Source organism: Elephas maximus, chromosome 3 (genome assembly GCF_024166365.1).
Source record: "Elephas maximus indicus isolate mEleMax1 chromosome 3, mEleMax1 primary haplotype, whole genome shotgun sequence".
In the NCBI taxonomy this organism is placed as follows: Eukaryota; Metazoa; Chordata; class Mammalia; order Proboscidea; family Elephantidae; genus Elephas; species Elephas maximus.
In genome coordinates this window covers 60,305,494-60,319,147 of record NC_064821.1, presented here as the reverse complement: position 1 = coordinate 60,319,147, position 13,654 = coordinate 60,305,494, and the positions used below count along the sequence as shown (strand labels likewise).

Sequence of the window (13,654 nt, the reverse complement as noted above, 5' to 3'; positions counted from 1 at the left end):
ATCACTAGGAGATCAGGTTGCATACGTCCGCCAAGCGATGAGGGGCTTACTAGGAAAAAGTTTTAGGCCTGCTGAATACTCTTAGACTTTCTTGTTTGATTTCTTGGGTGGAGATTTGTCCGGGTTCATTTTTCTGTCTATTTCAACTGTGTACCACTGCTAGCAGTTGCCTTTGGGTCGATTCTGACTCATGACGACCCCATTGTTTCAGAGTAGAACTGTGTTTCATAGGGTTTTTTGGAAGTAGATCTCCAGGCCTTTCTTCCGGGGTGCCTCTGGATGGACTCAAACCTCCAACATTTTAGTTAGCAGCCGAGCATGTTAACCGTTTGCGCCATCCAGGGACTCTGTTTCAACCATGTAGTAATAACTTTTGGGCTCCTAAGTCGAAATGTCAAAAATGGGGTTCCCCCCCTTTTTTTTACTTGGTCAGTGATAGAATTTACAGCTGTCAAGATCATGGGAGAAACCCTGGTGGCGTAGTGGTTAAGAGCTAAGGCTGCTAACCAAAAGGTCGGCAGTTTGAATCCACCAGGTGCTCCTTGGAAACCCTATGGGGCAGTTCTACTCTGTCCTATAGGGTCATTATGAGTAGGAATCAACTCGGTGGCAATGGGTTTGGTTTTTTTGTTTTTAAGATCATGGGAGTGGGTTGGACCTGCACACAGGAAATTCTTAAGATCATAGGAAAGGTGTATCTGTACGTAGGTAGGACCATGTCTGCAGGCCCACAGTGTGCCTTGGTGTGGTTCAGTCCTCTCTCCGGGAAGGCAGCAGTGACCCCCTCCTGGGCTTCCCACCCCTTTGCAGAGCTTGATGCCAACAAAGCATCCAAAACCACCATAATGACACAGAAAGGCTCCTGGGAAAATTTCCCCAAACTCTCTGTTTCTGCTTTTCTTCTTCAAGGGCATGTTTTTATTTTACTGCAGAAGCAATACATGCTTTTAATTAAAAAGTAAAACAAATGAGTACATAGTAACGGGACAAAGCCCCTCCTCATTCATGCCACAGTTCTTTTCCTATACTCACATGTAACCACTTTTGAGTTTGGTATACATCCTTCTAGGCTTCATACATACACATCTGAGACATTTTAAAAGTAATGCATGCCATTGTAAAAAAAGAAAAATCCAAAAGCATAGAAGTATAGAAAATAAATCTTGCTTGTTTCTCAGCCTGTCGCCTCAATCCCATTGCCTAGAGATACTGCTATTAAAGTGTTACATTTCCAAGACACATAATTTAGTTATTGTCCCCCTATTGGTGAACATATGGGTGGTTTCCAATTTGTTGATACCACAAACAAATACTGTAGCAAACATTCTTGTATTTATATTTTTGCCCACTTTCATAAGCATTTAGTAGAAGTAAAATTGCTGGGTCTACATGCATTTGCCCTTTAAAAAAATGGATTGAGGGTAACTTCCTGCCTTTTCAGTATTTTGTTTTTGCTATGAGATTGTAAATGCCTGATGATATTTGTAGGAACTGGCATTTCTGGCTTTGAACGTTTTCTATTTAATATTGCAGCAGACCTCAGGGTGTTTCTTCCTAGGATAGTGGCTTTCCGCTTTTTGAGGGGGGAGTAGGGGGAGACTGGTTGACAGTAGAGCATTGTCTCAAACATCATGGAAACTGGGTTTGCATCCAGGTTTAGCAAGAAACCATCTGGGTTATGTGGATAAGTCTGGTCCTATTTTCTTCCCATTAAACGGGCTAATCATACCAGTGGTACCCATTCACTGTGTTTTAGGATTTTCATGATTGCATGTTATCCAGAATGCAAACATTAGGGGAAGTCAGAATGCAAACGTTAGCGTCATTCTCATTGCATCTTTTTTCTCACTTATTTTCTTCTTGGCAGTGATGGCTCCCACCCAGAGCAGCTTCTGGCAGTTTCAAAGGATGGTCAAACATGTCACAGGGCGGAGTGCCTTCTTCTCCTATTATGGATATGGCTGCTACTGTGGGCTTGGGGGCAAAGGGACCCCTGTGGATGACACTGACAGGTGAGTGAGGTGGCTGGGGCTCTGACGCCGCCAGCATTCCATTGGAAGTGAAGTTCGTGCTGGAAGCATTGAGAGGGCATTAGGGTTGCAAATAACAGAATCAGCCAAGTTTAAGGGGAAAAATGAGTGGGAGCCAGAGGGCAGATCTTGAGGAATGCAAAGCCAGGACTGTCTTCCTGGGCGTTCGACCTGCACAGTTTCATGGGCCCCATGTTCAGAAGAGATCACGCTTGGTTTATTGCTCTGCTGTCGCCATCTTGAAATTCTTACTTTTTGAACAAGGGGCTTGCCTTTTCCTTTGCACAAATTGTGTAGCCAATCCTGCCTGGAGCTCTAGAAACTTTTTCACTTCTCTGTTCTTGTGGCAAACGTGGGCTTCCCTCAGCTCCTCAGGTTTTAGGCTTATAGGCCCAGCAAGACCGACTGCCTGTCTCTCAGTCCTCATTCTAAATTCCAGGAGGGAGAATCTGGGTGGTCTAATCTGGGAAAGTTGTCTGTCTGGGTGGGGTCACAGAGTACCAGCCTGGTTGGTGGGGCCTACTCGCAAAGATGGGGTGTGTAGGGTGGAGTGTGAGTTCCCAGAAAAAAGTGGAGGTTGGTGTAATTTGGTGAGGGCACAGGGAGGTAGGAAACAGAAAATTTTGTTATTTCATTTGAAATAATAAGAAAGCAAAATGGCTAGTTCCTAGCCACATTCAACCTAGTGTAGATAAATGTGTTCCCACAGCAGGGCCTGAAATACCACTCCTGGAGCTTGATTCCTCTGGGTTGGGCTCAAAGGACCATTGAATATTCTGGTAGAAGGATCCTAGAATCCTGGAAGGGAACTGAGGCTCATGAGGTGAAGTACCCACCATGTGCTGAGCACTAGGATTGGTGATGGGGACACAAGGGCTACTTTAATCCCTATGAGGATTGTACGAGGCAGGATGTACCCATTTTACAGGTGAGGACAGTGAGGAACCAAGACCAAGAGTTACTGAACAACCCACCCTAAGACATGCAGCCTCTTAGTGGCAAAGTCAGGATTTGAATAAGAATTTTCGTGTTTTAATGGCCGTGCCCTTTCCCCAACACTGTGCCTCCTCATTGTCCAAGTCCAAAGGCTGGTAATAACATTTAACACGACTAGCCAAAGATGATAAACTGCAAAGAGCCCACTTGCTGATAGGAATGGTGAGAGGAGAAGATAGAACCACCTTGCCCAGGGCATCAGCAAGGAGTATTTTCTTTTCTCTTCCATTTGAATCCAGGTCAGGCTGCTGCGTCTCTGCTTTCCTGTCCTCCTACCAGAGATGGACTGTGGGGGCTGTTCTCCGGCTGTTTTCTCTCCTCAAATGCCCTTCTGTCTGGCTCCCAGCCCCCGGCAGACTGTGAGCCACAAGAGAGCAAGGGAGAGGTCTGCTTTTGCAGACAATTTTCTCCTCAGAGATTATTGCAGAGCGTGGCACATAGTAGGTGCTCCGCAAAAATTTGTTAAATGAAGGTCACACGGACCTAGACTTGAGTCTCGGGCTTATCATTTTCTAGTTGTATAATTTTGGGAAACTTACCTCTCCGAATCTTGTTTCTTCCTTATAAAATGGGAACAGTGATGGCACTTCATTGGATTCCTTTGGGGAGTGAATAAGCTAGCAGCAGGATCTAGAAAGGGCTCCATAAGTGGTCATGGCTATTTATGACCAGTAATTCCCCTCCCTACCTTTGGTGCCTTCTTATCCAGGGAAGGAGGCAGGTGGGTCCTTTCCTGTTCCTGCCTGAGGTCCTCCAGCTGCTTCCCCAGGGACCCCTGGCCCAGGTTGGAAAGCCCCTCATTCCCTCTCCTCTGGCCCCCAGGTGCTGCCTGGCACACGACTGCTGCTATGAGAAGCTGAAACAGCTCAGCTGCCAGCCCGTGTTGAACAGCTACCAGTTCGACATCGTCAACGGCACCGTGGCCTGTGAGTAGCCTTCCCTTAGGGACGCATCTTTGAACCTGTGCCTTTCCCTAATGTCCACCTCCTTGTTGAGTCAGAGAACTCTTAGGAAATCAGATGTTTCCAGATGCTTCGCCGTGGGAACAGGTTCTGGGGAGTCCTTGTGTCTCTGTGTCTCCTGCCCACAGCTGGACCTCCAGCACCCTCCCTGAGCACAGAGCACAGTTGTTGTTGTTGTTGGGTGCCATCGAGCTGATTCCAACTCATAGTGACCCCATTTGACAGAGCAGAACTGCCCCATACGGTTTTCTAGTCTGCAATCTTTACAGAAACAGATTGTCAGGTCTTTCTCCCTCAGAGCCCCTGAGTGGGTTTGAACCATCGACCTTTCAGTTAGCAGCCGAGCGTTTAACCGCTAAAGACACCAAGGCTCCTTTGTTACATAGTAGGTGCTCAATAAATACTTGTTGAGGTTACACTGAATTTTGCAGCTTCCCTTGGCAACTGTTGCTGTTGAGAACATTCCTCCTTCTGTCTGTCATGTGTTACACAAAGCAACTCAGCTGTCTTTCAGCTGAACAAATGTTTGTTAAGGGCGGCTGCGTGCCAGGCACTGTGAGAGTGCTGTGGGGGACATGAAAATAAGCAGGAGGGGAAGGGAAGGAAAGGAGTGTAGTGCTGAGACCATTCAAGGGAGAAAGGAAAGAGCAAGAGCGGGCAGGTGGACTGAGTATCCAAGACATAGGGAGTGATCCCTGATATCGGGGCGCCTGTCTGGGGCTGGTGGGTGTGGCTAGGGCAAGTCCAGACTCTGAACAGCAAGCCCATTTAAAGGCTCTGTGCAACGGCCTTCTTGGGGAGCAGCATCACTCCAGAGTGGCCGGTGGTCTGGCTGCTCCTGAGAGCCAGTGGTCATGGGGCCGACTGCTGCTACCTGGCCTTGTGGGCTGCTTGGATCACTTACCACCACCCTCGCACCCCCACAAACCCCATGTGTATTTATTCACTGTTATGAGTTTTTTCTTAGAGTCCATCTGTCTCCTCCCAGGCCAGAGAACTGTCATTTCGTCCATTCATCTTCTCCCTGGGAGGGGGAGGGAGATTTGTACGTGCCCCATCATATTGGGTGCTTAGTGCTCAGACCCCAGGTCTCCCCAGCGCCCCAAACACGGAGGTCTAGCTAAGTGCACCAAGACTAAGAGGTAGGATGGGACAGTCCCTCTGCACGAGCCGTGAGACCTGAGCCATGTGAGCTGGGGGTTCCATCCCCTGCAACAGAGGGCCAGCTTCAGCTCTGGAGGCTCCTCAGGCCTCTGCCCCCTGCCCCCATCACAGTATCGACAGGAAAAGAACCCTTTTTTCTTCCCATGCGAGCTCATGGACACTTCCCAATTTGGAGCTCTTCAGGGATGAACAACTTCCGGTCTCAAGCAGAGTATCACTCTTGAGACTTTGAAGGCCATGTCCAGCAGACGAGAAGGCCAGGGCCTGGTGGGAGGGATAGGGGAGAAGGGGTTGGAAGAGGTTGCTCCCAAAATATTGCTTTCTTTGGCATATGATGCCTCCCTGAGGCTAGGGACTGAGTTTCTGACCACCTTCTCCCACCCCTCTCTGCCCCAGTCTCAAGAACCCCAGGCATAGTCGCTCACTTGCCCAGTACTGATTGAGTGCCCATCAATGTCCACCCAGGGACAGTACTGCACCGGGAGCCAGGGACATGGAACCAGGCAGACCCAGGGGCTGCTCTTCTGCCTTCACAGCCTTGTGGGAACCCCAGAGCTGAAAGCGCCCTTAGAGACCACCCAGATCAACCCCTCGTTGTAATGATGGAGAGACCAAAGCCCAGAGGACAAGGTTTCATCCAAAATTAAAACACATGCATCTTGAGCCTTTCCAGTGCTCTGTAACGCACTGCCCAGCCTCAGTTTTCTCATCCATCAAATAAATGTAACAGTAACAGCTACAGTTTATGAGTATCTCCCAGTTGCTTGCCAGCCAAGACCAGGCTTTGCTGATCAAGAAGAATTCCTTCCTTATCTTGGGTCTTGGCTGTTACATTTCTATCGTATCCGAGGGTTCAACTTTGAGAGTTTTGGTCTTCCATGTCCGAGGTTTTATGAAAATCTGAATCTTGGCTGTGGTTCCACTGCAGATGACTGGTCGGGGAAGCCTGCACGATAAACCTGTGAAGCAGGAATTGTTTGCCCCATTATCAAGGAGGACCCCAAGGTTCAGAGAGGCTGACTGAGATGGCCAAGGTCACACAGCCAGATAAAGAAGGATGTCTGACCCAGAGCTCCTGTTCCTGCCTTGCTCAAACCACCCTGCCCAGAGGCATGGGGCTCTGGGGAGGGTGATGAGTCTGTGCATGGCTTCAGGGCTCATGGGCAAATGTAAACCTTACTGGGCTGTAGCAGGCTGCACAAGATGCTTCACCCTGGCCCGGGAAGGGCAGAGACGAAGTTTGCTCCTCTCAAATGCCCTGGATCTTTCCATTCCTGCTAAGGTGCCTGGAGTGAGCATGCGCTTTGGAGCCTGGCAGAGCTAGATCCTAATCCCAGCTTCACCGTTTCTAACTGGGTCATTGGACAAACCACCCTTGGGCCTTAGACTCCTCATTTGTTAAGGGAGATACTAATCTTTACTTTGTAAGGTTGCTGCCAGGATTGACTAGAATAACCAAATGAAAGGGTCTGGCACATAGTAGGTACTTAGTTTATGCGCTAGATGCTGAGATTTTTCTTCTTCAAGTTTTCTTTTCCCCTGTACTTTGTGGGTAAGGGCTGGGATTTTGTTACTGTTCAGGAATTTCTTTGAAATTCTTTTTTCTCCTTTGAACTTGCTTCTCCTCGGGCTAATGTCGTTAACCCTTTACAGATAAATCTCTCCCCCACCCTCAGTTTCTCCTCTGTTCAAAGAGTTGCCTGTGCAAGGATTAAGCACCTCCCCCCCAAAACAAAAACCTCCCCAGCCTCCCTAAATTCTGAAATCCTGCACCCAAGCCCAGTCCCAGGTTACCTAGCAACCAGCAACCGCTCCAGGAATGCAGTAGGTGCGCAGGGAAGGGAAACGAGAAAAACAACTTGGTCTGTCCACTCTCTAAATGTCACTGAGATCAGTGTTGAAAAAGGCTGTAACCCAAGCCCTGGGGCCAATCTGCCTGGTAGGCACGGCTGCCCTCGGATGGCCTGGGAGGCTGTTATCCCTCCTTTGGGGGGCTTACATAAGTACTTGGCATTTGCAAGGGGCTTTCGGATCACCCAGTGGTGACACCCCCTCTCCACCCACACACGCATACCTGTGCTGTGGGGGGAGGAGCCCAGCCGTGGGAGGCAAAGACCAGGTCCCAGCGGATTTCACCACGACCACCTCCCTGCCTGTGCCAAGGGGGATAGTGATGAGGGTGGTACTATTGTTGTTGTGTGTCATCAAAGCAATTTTAGACTCATAGCGACCCCATGTGACAGAGTAGGAAACTGCCCCATAGGGTTTTCTAGGCTGTGATCTTTATGGAAGCAGGTGGCCAGGTCTTTCTCCCGCAGAGCCACTTTTCGTTAGCAGCTGAGTGCTTAACTGGTGATAAGGATAACCCTGGGAATTCAGTTTGTACAGACCTTTCACATGTACTACTGAATTTATCCCTTACCACGACCTCCACGCGCTGACACATCACCTGCATTCTCTCCTAGTATTTCTTTCTATCTGAAATGATCCTGTTGACTTGTACACTTACTCTCCCCTCAACTAGCATAGACGTCCTGAGTGAGCAGGGAGTGTCCTGACTTGCTCAGGGACACTGTCTCCGGGGTCTGCAGAGACCAGTGCTCCTGGAACTGTGCAGTGTGTGCCTGCTTGCTCCTACCTAACCTCCCAGTTCCTAGCACAGGCTAGACACATGTTAGGAACTTGACACAGGTTTGCTGAGTGAGTGAGTGAGTGAATGCAAAGCTCATGAAATAGGCAGTGCAATATCTTTATCCTCATTTAAAAAGCTGAAGAAACTGACTCGTAGAGGAGAAATGACATGCCCAGGGTCATGCGGCATGCAAGCAGCAGATCTGGAACCTGGCTTCTTGTATCCTAGGACCAGGCTCCTTGCACTGTCCCATAGCTGCCTCCAGACAGGGCAGGCCAAAACCAAACCAGTTGCTGTCAATGCATGTGTGTCAGAGTAGAACTGTGCTCCACTGGGTTTTCAATAGCTGAAATTTTGGAAGTAGATCGCCAGGCCTTTCTTCAGCAGTGAACTCCAACCTCCAACCTTTCAGTTAGCAGCCAAGTGGGTTAACGGTTTGCACCATCCCGGGACTCCCCAGTGAGGAGGGCAATCAGCAAATACTGATGGAGCATTATTTAGTTGGCCAGCCATCTAGATGGGGGCTGGAGAGCAACAGTGGAAAAGACAAAGTCCTTGCCCTGAAGGAGCTTGAGTTCCAGGCGGGGGGACAGGCCATAATGCACTCATAAATAAAGGTACATCTGATAGCGCCAAGTGCTACGAAGCCCCTAAAGTGAAGAGATGGAATAGAGAATGACAGGCGGGGGACGTGGTCAAGGAAGGCCTTTTTAAGGAGGTGGCATTTGGTCTGAGACCTCAGAGCCAGTGTGGCAGGAGCAGAGGAGCCTTGAGAAAGAAGAGAGATGAGGTTAGGGACTGGGCGGGGAGCTGCTCCTGCAGGGCTGGGTGGACATGGGAAGGAGCTGCCTCTGCTTCCATTGCTCTCATTTTGCTTTAGAAAGATGGCTCTGCTACTATGCAAAGGAGGGAAGCAAGAGAGGAAAGAGGGAGGCCCTCTAGGAGGCCATTTTGGTAGCACTGGGGAGAGGTGACTGTGGCTTAGGCCAGGTGGTGGCAGTGGGGTGGAGAGAAGTGTCGGATGCTGGGTGTGCTTTAGAGGGAGAGTTGGCAGGACGTGCTGCTGGACTGGATGTGGAAGAAAGAGAGAGAAGATGGGTCCCAGGTTCTCGGCCTGAGCAGCCATAGATAATGGTACCATCTACTGAGCTTGGGAAAATGGTGGAAGATGAAGGGAAAAGCCAGAGTTGGGTACGAGCCACGTTACGTTTGAGATGCAGAGCAGACATCCAAGGGGTGTCAAGGAGACGCGTGCATATTTGAGTCAAGGAAAAGTCCAGGCAGAAGCTGAGAACTTGAGCGTGATCAGTGCTCAGATGGTATTTAAAGCCCTGAGAGTGTGCAAGAACACCCAGGAAGAGAATTTAGAGAAGGCCAGGGCCAAGGCCAGGGTGCAGACATTCAGAGAGTTAGCCATCAGTGAGAATGCAGACCTTCATGCCTAGGCCTCATTTGTAGAAGTGTATTTTGTGGTATGTCCTAAAATTGTAACTTCCTTTCTTTGTGCCTCAGTTTCTCTGGAAGATGCAGGATCTGGATCTAGGCTGCCAAAGATGGCATTTCTTGGCCTAGGGCTGCCTCTTCTTCCAGGCTATGACAGGCCTGGTACAACCGTGACTGAGTGACACCCACAGAAATGAAGCTATAGGCCATGCTCAAGATTGGTTCCAGAAGGTCTGGCGATTTGGCAGGCTATTAGAGGTGGAATTGAATGCCAGGACAGAATTGTACTCCGCACATTAGAAAGGATAGGAGGAAAGGGAGAAGGGAGTGAGAGAACGAGGAAGAAAGAAGTTTAGAGAATAGAGACGGAAGAAAGGTAGGATGGAAGAGAAGAAAGGAACAGAAAACAAAGAGGTAAACAGAAAGAGAGAAAGGCGTGAAAGGAGAAGGGCAGTGGTGGTGGCTGAGGAGGGGTGGGAGAAATGTCTAACTTTGAGTTTCCAGAGTGGCAGCACTGGGGTGTCAGGCACTTTGGGAGGAGAGCGAGGATGGATGGGGCAGAGAGAACCAGCCCTACAGGACCTAGTGGGCTCCACCACAGGCCACAGCTGCTTCTCTGGGAGGGAAGTAAGTGATGTGCTAGGGACAGAAGAGGAAAGAGAGATGGATGGGGATGGGGTCCCTGGAATGACTCCCTTGGGGAGCCAGGCTTGATGGATCTTGGAGGATTTCACAGATGGAGAAGGGGGTGTGGGAGGGCAAAGGTGATCCAGGCATCTGGAACAGTGGAAGCCACTGGAAGCGAGCCTCAGAGGCGTGAACATCCCTGGCACATTTCATGCCGGTGAGCGAGAGTGCGGCTGAAGCGTAGGGTGGGTGTCGACATATCTTGAGAAATCAAGTCTCCAAAGGGGTGTGGGAGGACAGTTTCCTGCAAGAATTGTGGACTTTGGAAGGGAGAAAGGCAAACAAACAGATTCTAGCCAGCACTGTGTCCAACTTGAGAGGATATTTCTTTTTTCTATACATGAAGCTAAGGGGACATCATCTTAATAATAGCAAGCATTTATAGCGCACCTTTTGTGTGCCAGGCACATCCAAACCACTCCATCTGTCAACAACAACATAAGTCCTCACGGTGATCCTGTGAAGTAGACTCTATTCTTTATCTTGATGCTATTATTTTAGCACCATTTTATAGATGAGGGTTGTTGTCAGCTGCCGTTGAGTTGGCCCCATGCACAATGGAACCAAATGCTGCCCAGTCCTGGGCCATCCCCGTGATCAGTTGTGGATTAGACCATTGTGATCCACAGGGTTTTCACTGGCTGATTTTCAGAAGTAGGATTGCCATACCTTTCTTCCTAGTCTGTCTTAGTCTGGAAGAGGCACTGAAACCTTTTCAGTATCACAGTAACACACAAACTTCCACTGACAGACAGGTGATGGCTGGGCATGAGGTACATTGGCTAGGAATTGAATCTGGGTCTCCTGCATGGAAGGCAAAAATTCTCCCCCATAGATGAGAATATTGAAACTAAGTGAGGTTAGGTAACTTGCCCAAGGTTACAAACCAGGAAGTAGTCTGAGTGCCTCCTTCCTCCCAACCCTGGGGTGGAGTTATCTAGAAAGAAGAAAATATACCTTTAACACCCCTTATACACACATGTGCGTGCGCGCGCATGTGCGTGCGCACTCACACACACACACAGAGGGCATCACAGCTCTGACTACTAAATAAAAGCTTCCTACCTTGTGGTGACTCAGCCAAAAGGCAGACACTCAATCCCAGAGGCCCACAGAGGCTTCATTCATTTATTCAGTGTCTATTTGTGGAGCATCTACTATGTGCCAGCATCTGTTCTGGATGGTGGGGGTGCTATGGTGAACAAGACAGACAAGATTCTGGCCTCGTGGAGCCTATACCCCATTGAGGGGAGACAGACAATCAGTAAGTAAACAAGTAAGAATTAATTACAAATTGTGTGAAGTACCACGTCTGAAATAAACAGGGGGATGAAGGAGAGAGTAGCTGGGAGATGGCTTTAGATCCAGTGATCAGGGAGCACTGCTCTGAAGAGGAGAAATTGCAGTGATCCCAGAGGGTGGGATGGATTCAGCCCTTTGGAGATCCCAGGGAGAGACATTTTAGACAAAGAGAATAGCGAGTACAAAGGCCTTGGGACAAGATAGAGCAAGGCATGTCACATAAAAGAAGCCAGTGTGTCTGCAGTAGAGTCAGAGTGGGAGAGTGGAGGGTGTTGAGAATGGAGAGGCTGGCAAGGGCCGGACCATAGCCAGCCTGCTTTGCAGACTTTGAAAAGGACTTGGAATTTCTCCTCTGAATAGTGGGAAACCACAGTAAGGCTTTAAGCAGGAGAGTGAACATAATTCAGGATACATTTTCAGAAGATCCCTGTTTATTTCCTTCCATTAGGAAGGAAGACTAGATAGTGACAGGGATTTGGGTAATGGCCAAGAAGACGGAGACAAGAAGGCAGAGCATAAAATAGTTTAAATATAGAGAAAACCAATTGGACTTGCTGGGGATGTGAAAAGTCAAAGTAGGGGAGGAATCTAGGTCGACTTCTGGTTTTCTGGATCGAGTAGGAGGTGATGCCATTTACTGAGAAAAGAGTGTGGGTGAAGGATAGGCTTAGAGGGCGGAGGAGCTTCTGTCTATCTAGAGTTCCCTTTTGAACTTCTTAGGTTGGAGATGCTGGAGACATCAACGTGGAATGTCAAGCAAGCAGTTGGAAATACGAGATGAGTTCTGAGAAAATCAGTCCCATTAACCTTGGCCTGGTCTTTGGGTGGTCCCTGGGTGGCTCAAGCAGTTTTTGCTTGACTTCTAACTGAAAGGTAGGCAGTTCAAAATCACCTAGTGGCACTGAGGAAGTAAAGGCCTGGAGATTTACTTCCATAAAGATTACAGCCACAAAAACCCTATGGAGCAGTTCTCACCATGAGTCAGAATCGACTCGATGGCACAGGGTGTTTTGTTTACCTTGGCCTGTGGACTGGTAACAACCAAAACAACTGGTCAGCTGAGCCCAGTCTGATTCAGAGCACCCACCTCCATCAGCCCACAATCCCCTCCCCCTCTTATCTCCTTCCAGGCTTCTCTTCATTCCAACACTTGTGCGATGTCCAGGTGTGGTTGCAGAAGGGCTTGGAAAACGCCTTCCAGTTTCTTTCCTTTTTGTCCTAACCCTTGACCCCTTTGCATCAAGCTCTCCATTCTCCCCAACCTTAGAGCCAACTCTGGGCATGGGCTGGGAGCTCCCAGTGACCCTTTGGCCCCTGTCTTTCTGCAGGTAGATGTGCCGTGGGCCCTGGTGTTGGCTGCCTCTGTGGGCTGAAGGCCTGCGAATGTGACAAGCAATCTGTGTACTGCTTCAGAGAGAGCCTGCCCACCTATGAGAAAAACTTCAAGCAGTTCTTCTCCAGCCGGCCCCGATGTGGCAGGCGCAAGCTCCGGTGCTAGAAAGACACGGGGTCCTCCTTGACATTCAGCATCTGCTCCAGTGTCGTTCTTCCAGGAAGCCTTCCAGATCATACCCAACAGGCTCCAGCCCTTCTCCCAAAAGGGAGAGCAAAATGTCTCCCCCAAGGGAGCAGCTCACCCTACAGCATTCCGGCTCAGGGTCCTCCTTGTTGTTCAGCAACTGGGGGCTGGAGATCAGCAATGAAACAGACAAAATCCCTGTCCTGAAGGAGCTTGTGTTTATTCTAGAGAGGGAGACAGACCACAACGTATACATAAAAACATTCAGAAAGTGGGAAGTGCTATAAACAGGCAGTAGGGGAAAGAGATGTCCCAAATCCCCCATCTCTGGAAGTTTCTGGGAGGTAAGAGGCCCCAGGATCTACCCAGAACTCTCCCTCCACCCCCATACCAAATCAGGATACAGGCAGACTTGGGAGCTGAGCCCACAAACCCAGATGTAACTGGAAGCAAAGGAGGGGTGACAAGGGCTTGGCACACGCTCCGAGGACTCAAGAAGCACACTTGGAGTTTGTTTGTCAACTGCTCAAGTTTTGTTCTCTGTAAACCCCCAGATAGGAAAAAAAATTGATGCCATTTTCACCTCTCAGAAGACAGAGCTCCATAAGAACATCAACCTCCCACTGCTGCTACGTGCCTGTCATGGCCAGAAAGATGTCATGGTCAACCCCAGTGGTCAGCTGCCTTTGGCTGGTGTATGCCTAGTGGGAAGCAGACTCTTGGCAGAATCTGTGTAGAGCAAGAAAAAAAGAGGGAAGAAGGAGAGAGGAATAGATAAAAAAGAAATGGAGAAAGAGGGGATGGGAAAGGGAATCAGAGGTACCCAAATTTTCTTTCCAGACCTGGTTGTATCAGGTTTAAATTCTAGCAAATATTAAAGTGATATAATTTGGATGGATTCGGATCTTTATAATGCCCA

At 49.0% G+C, this 13,654-nt stretch overlaps 1 protein-coding gene across 6 annotated transcripts in view; it reads left to right on the top strand.

The window, feature by feature from the left end:
- PLA2G2C (phospholipase A2 group IIC) overlaps positions 1–13,654 on the top strand; it is a 23,991-nt gene extending 10,337 nt beyond the window's left edge. For all 6 annotated transcript variants that reach the window (XM_049878139.1, XM_049878140.1, XM_049878136.1 and 3 more), the window contains exons 3-5: positions 1,868–2,012; positions 3,849–3,952; positions 12,545–13,654. In XM_049878139.1, coding sequence (XP_049734096.1) covers positions 1,868–2,012; positions 3,849–3,952; positions 12,545–12,714 — 419 coding nt within the window. In that variant the 3' untranslated portion in view covers positions 12,715–13,654. The remainder of the gene's footprint in view (positions 1–1,867; positions 2,013–3,848; positions 3,953–12,544) is intronic.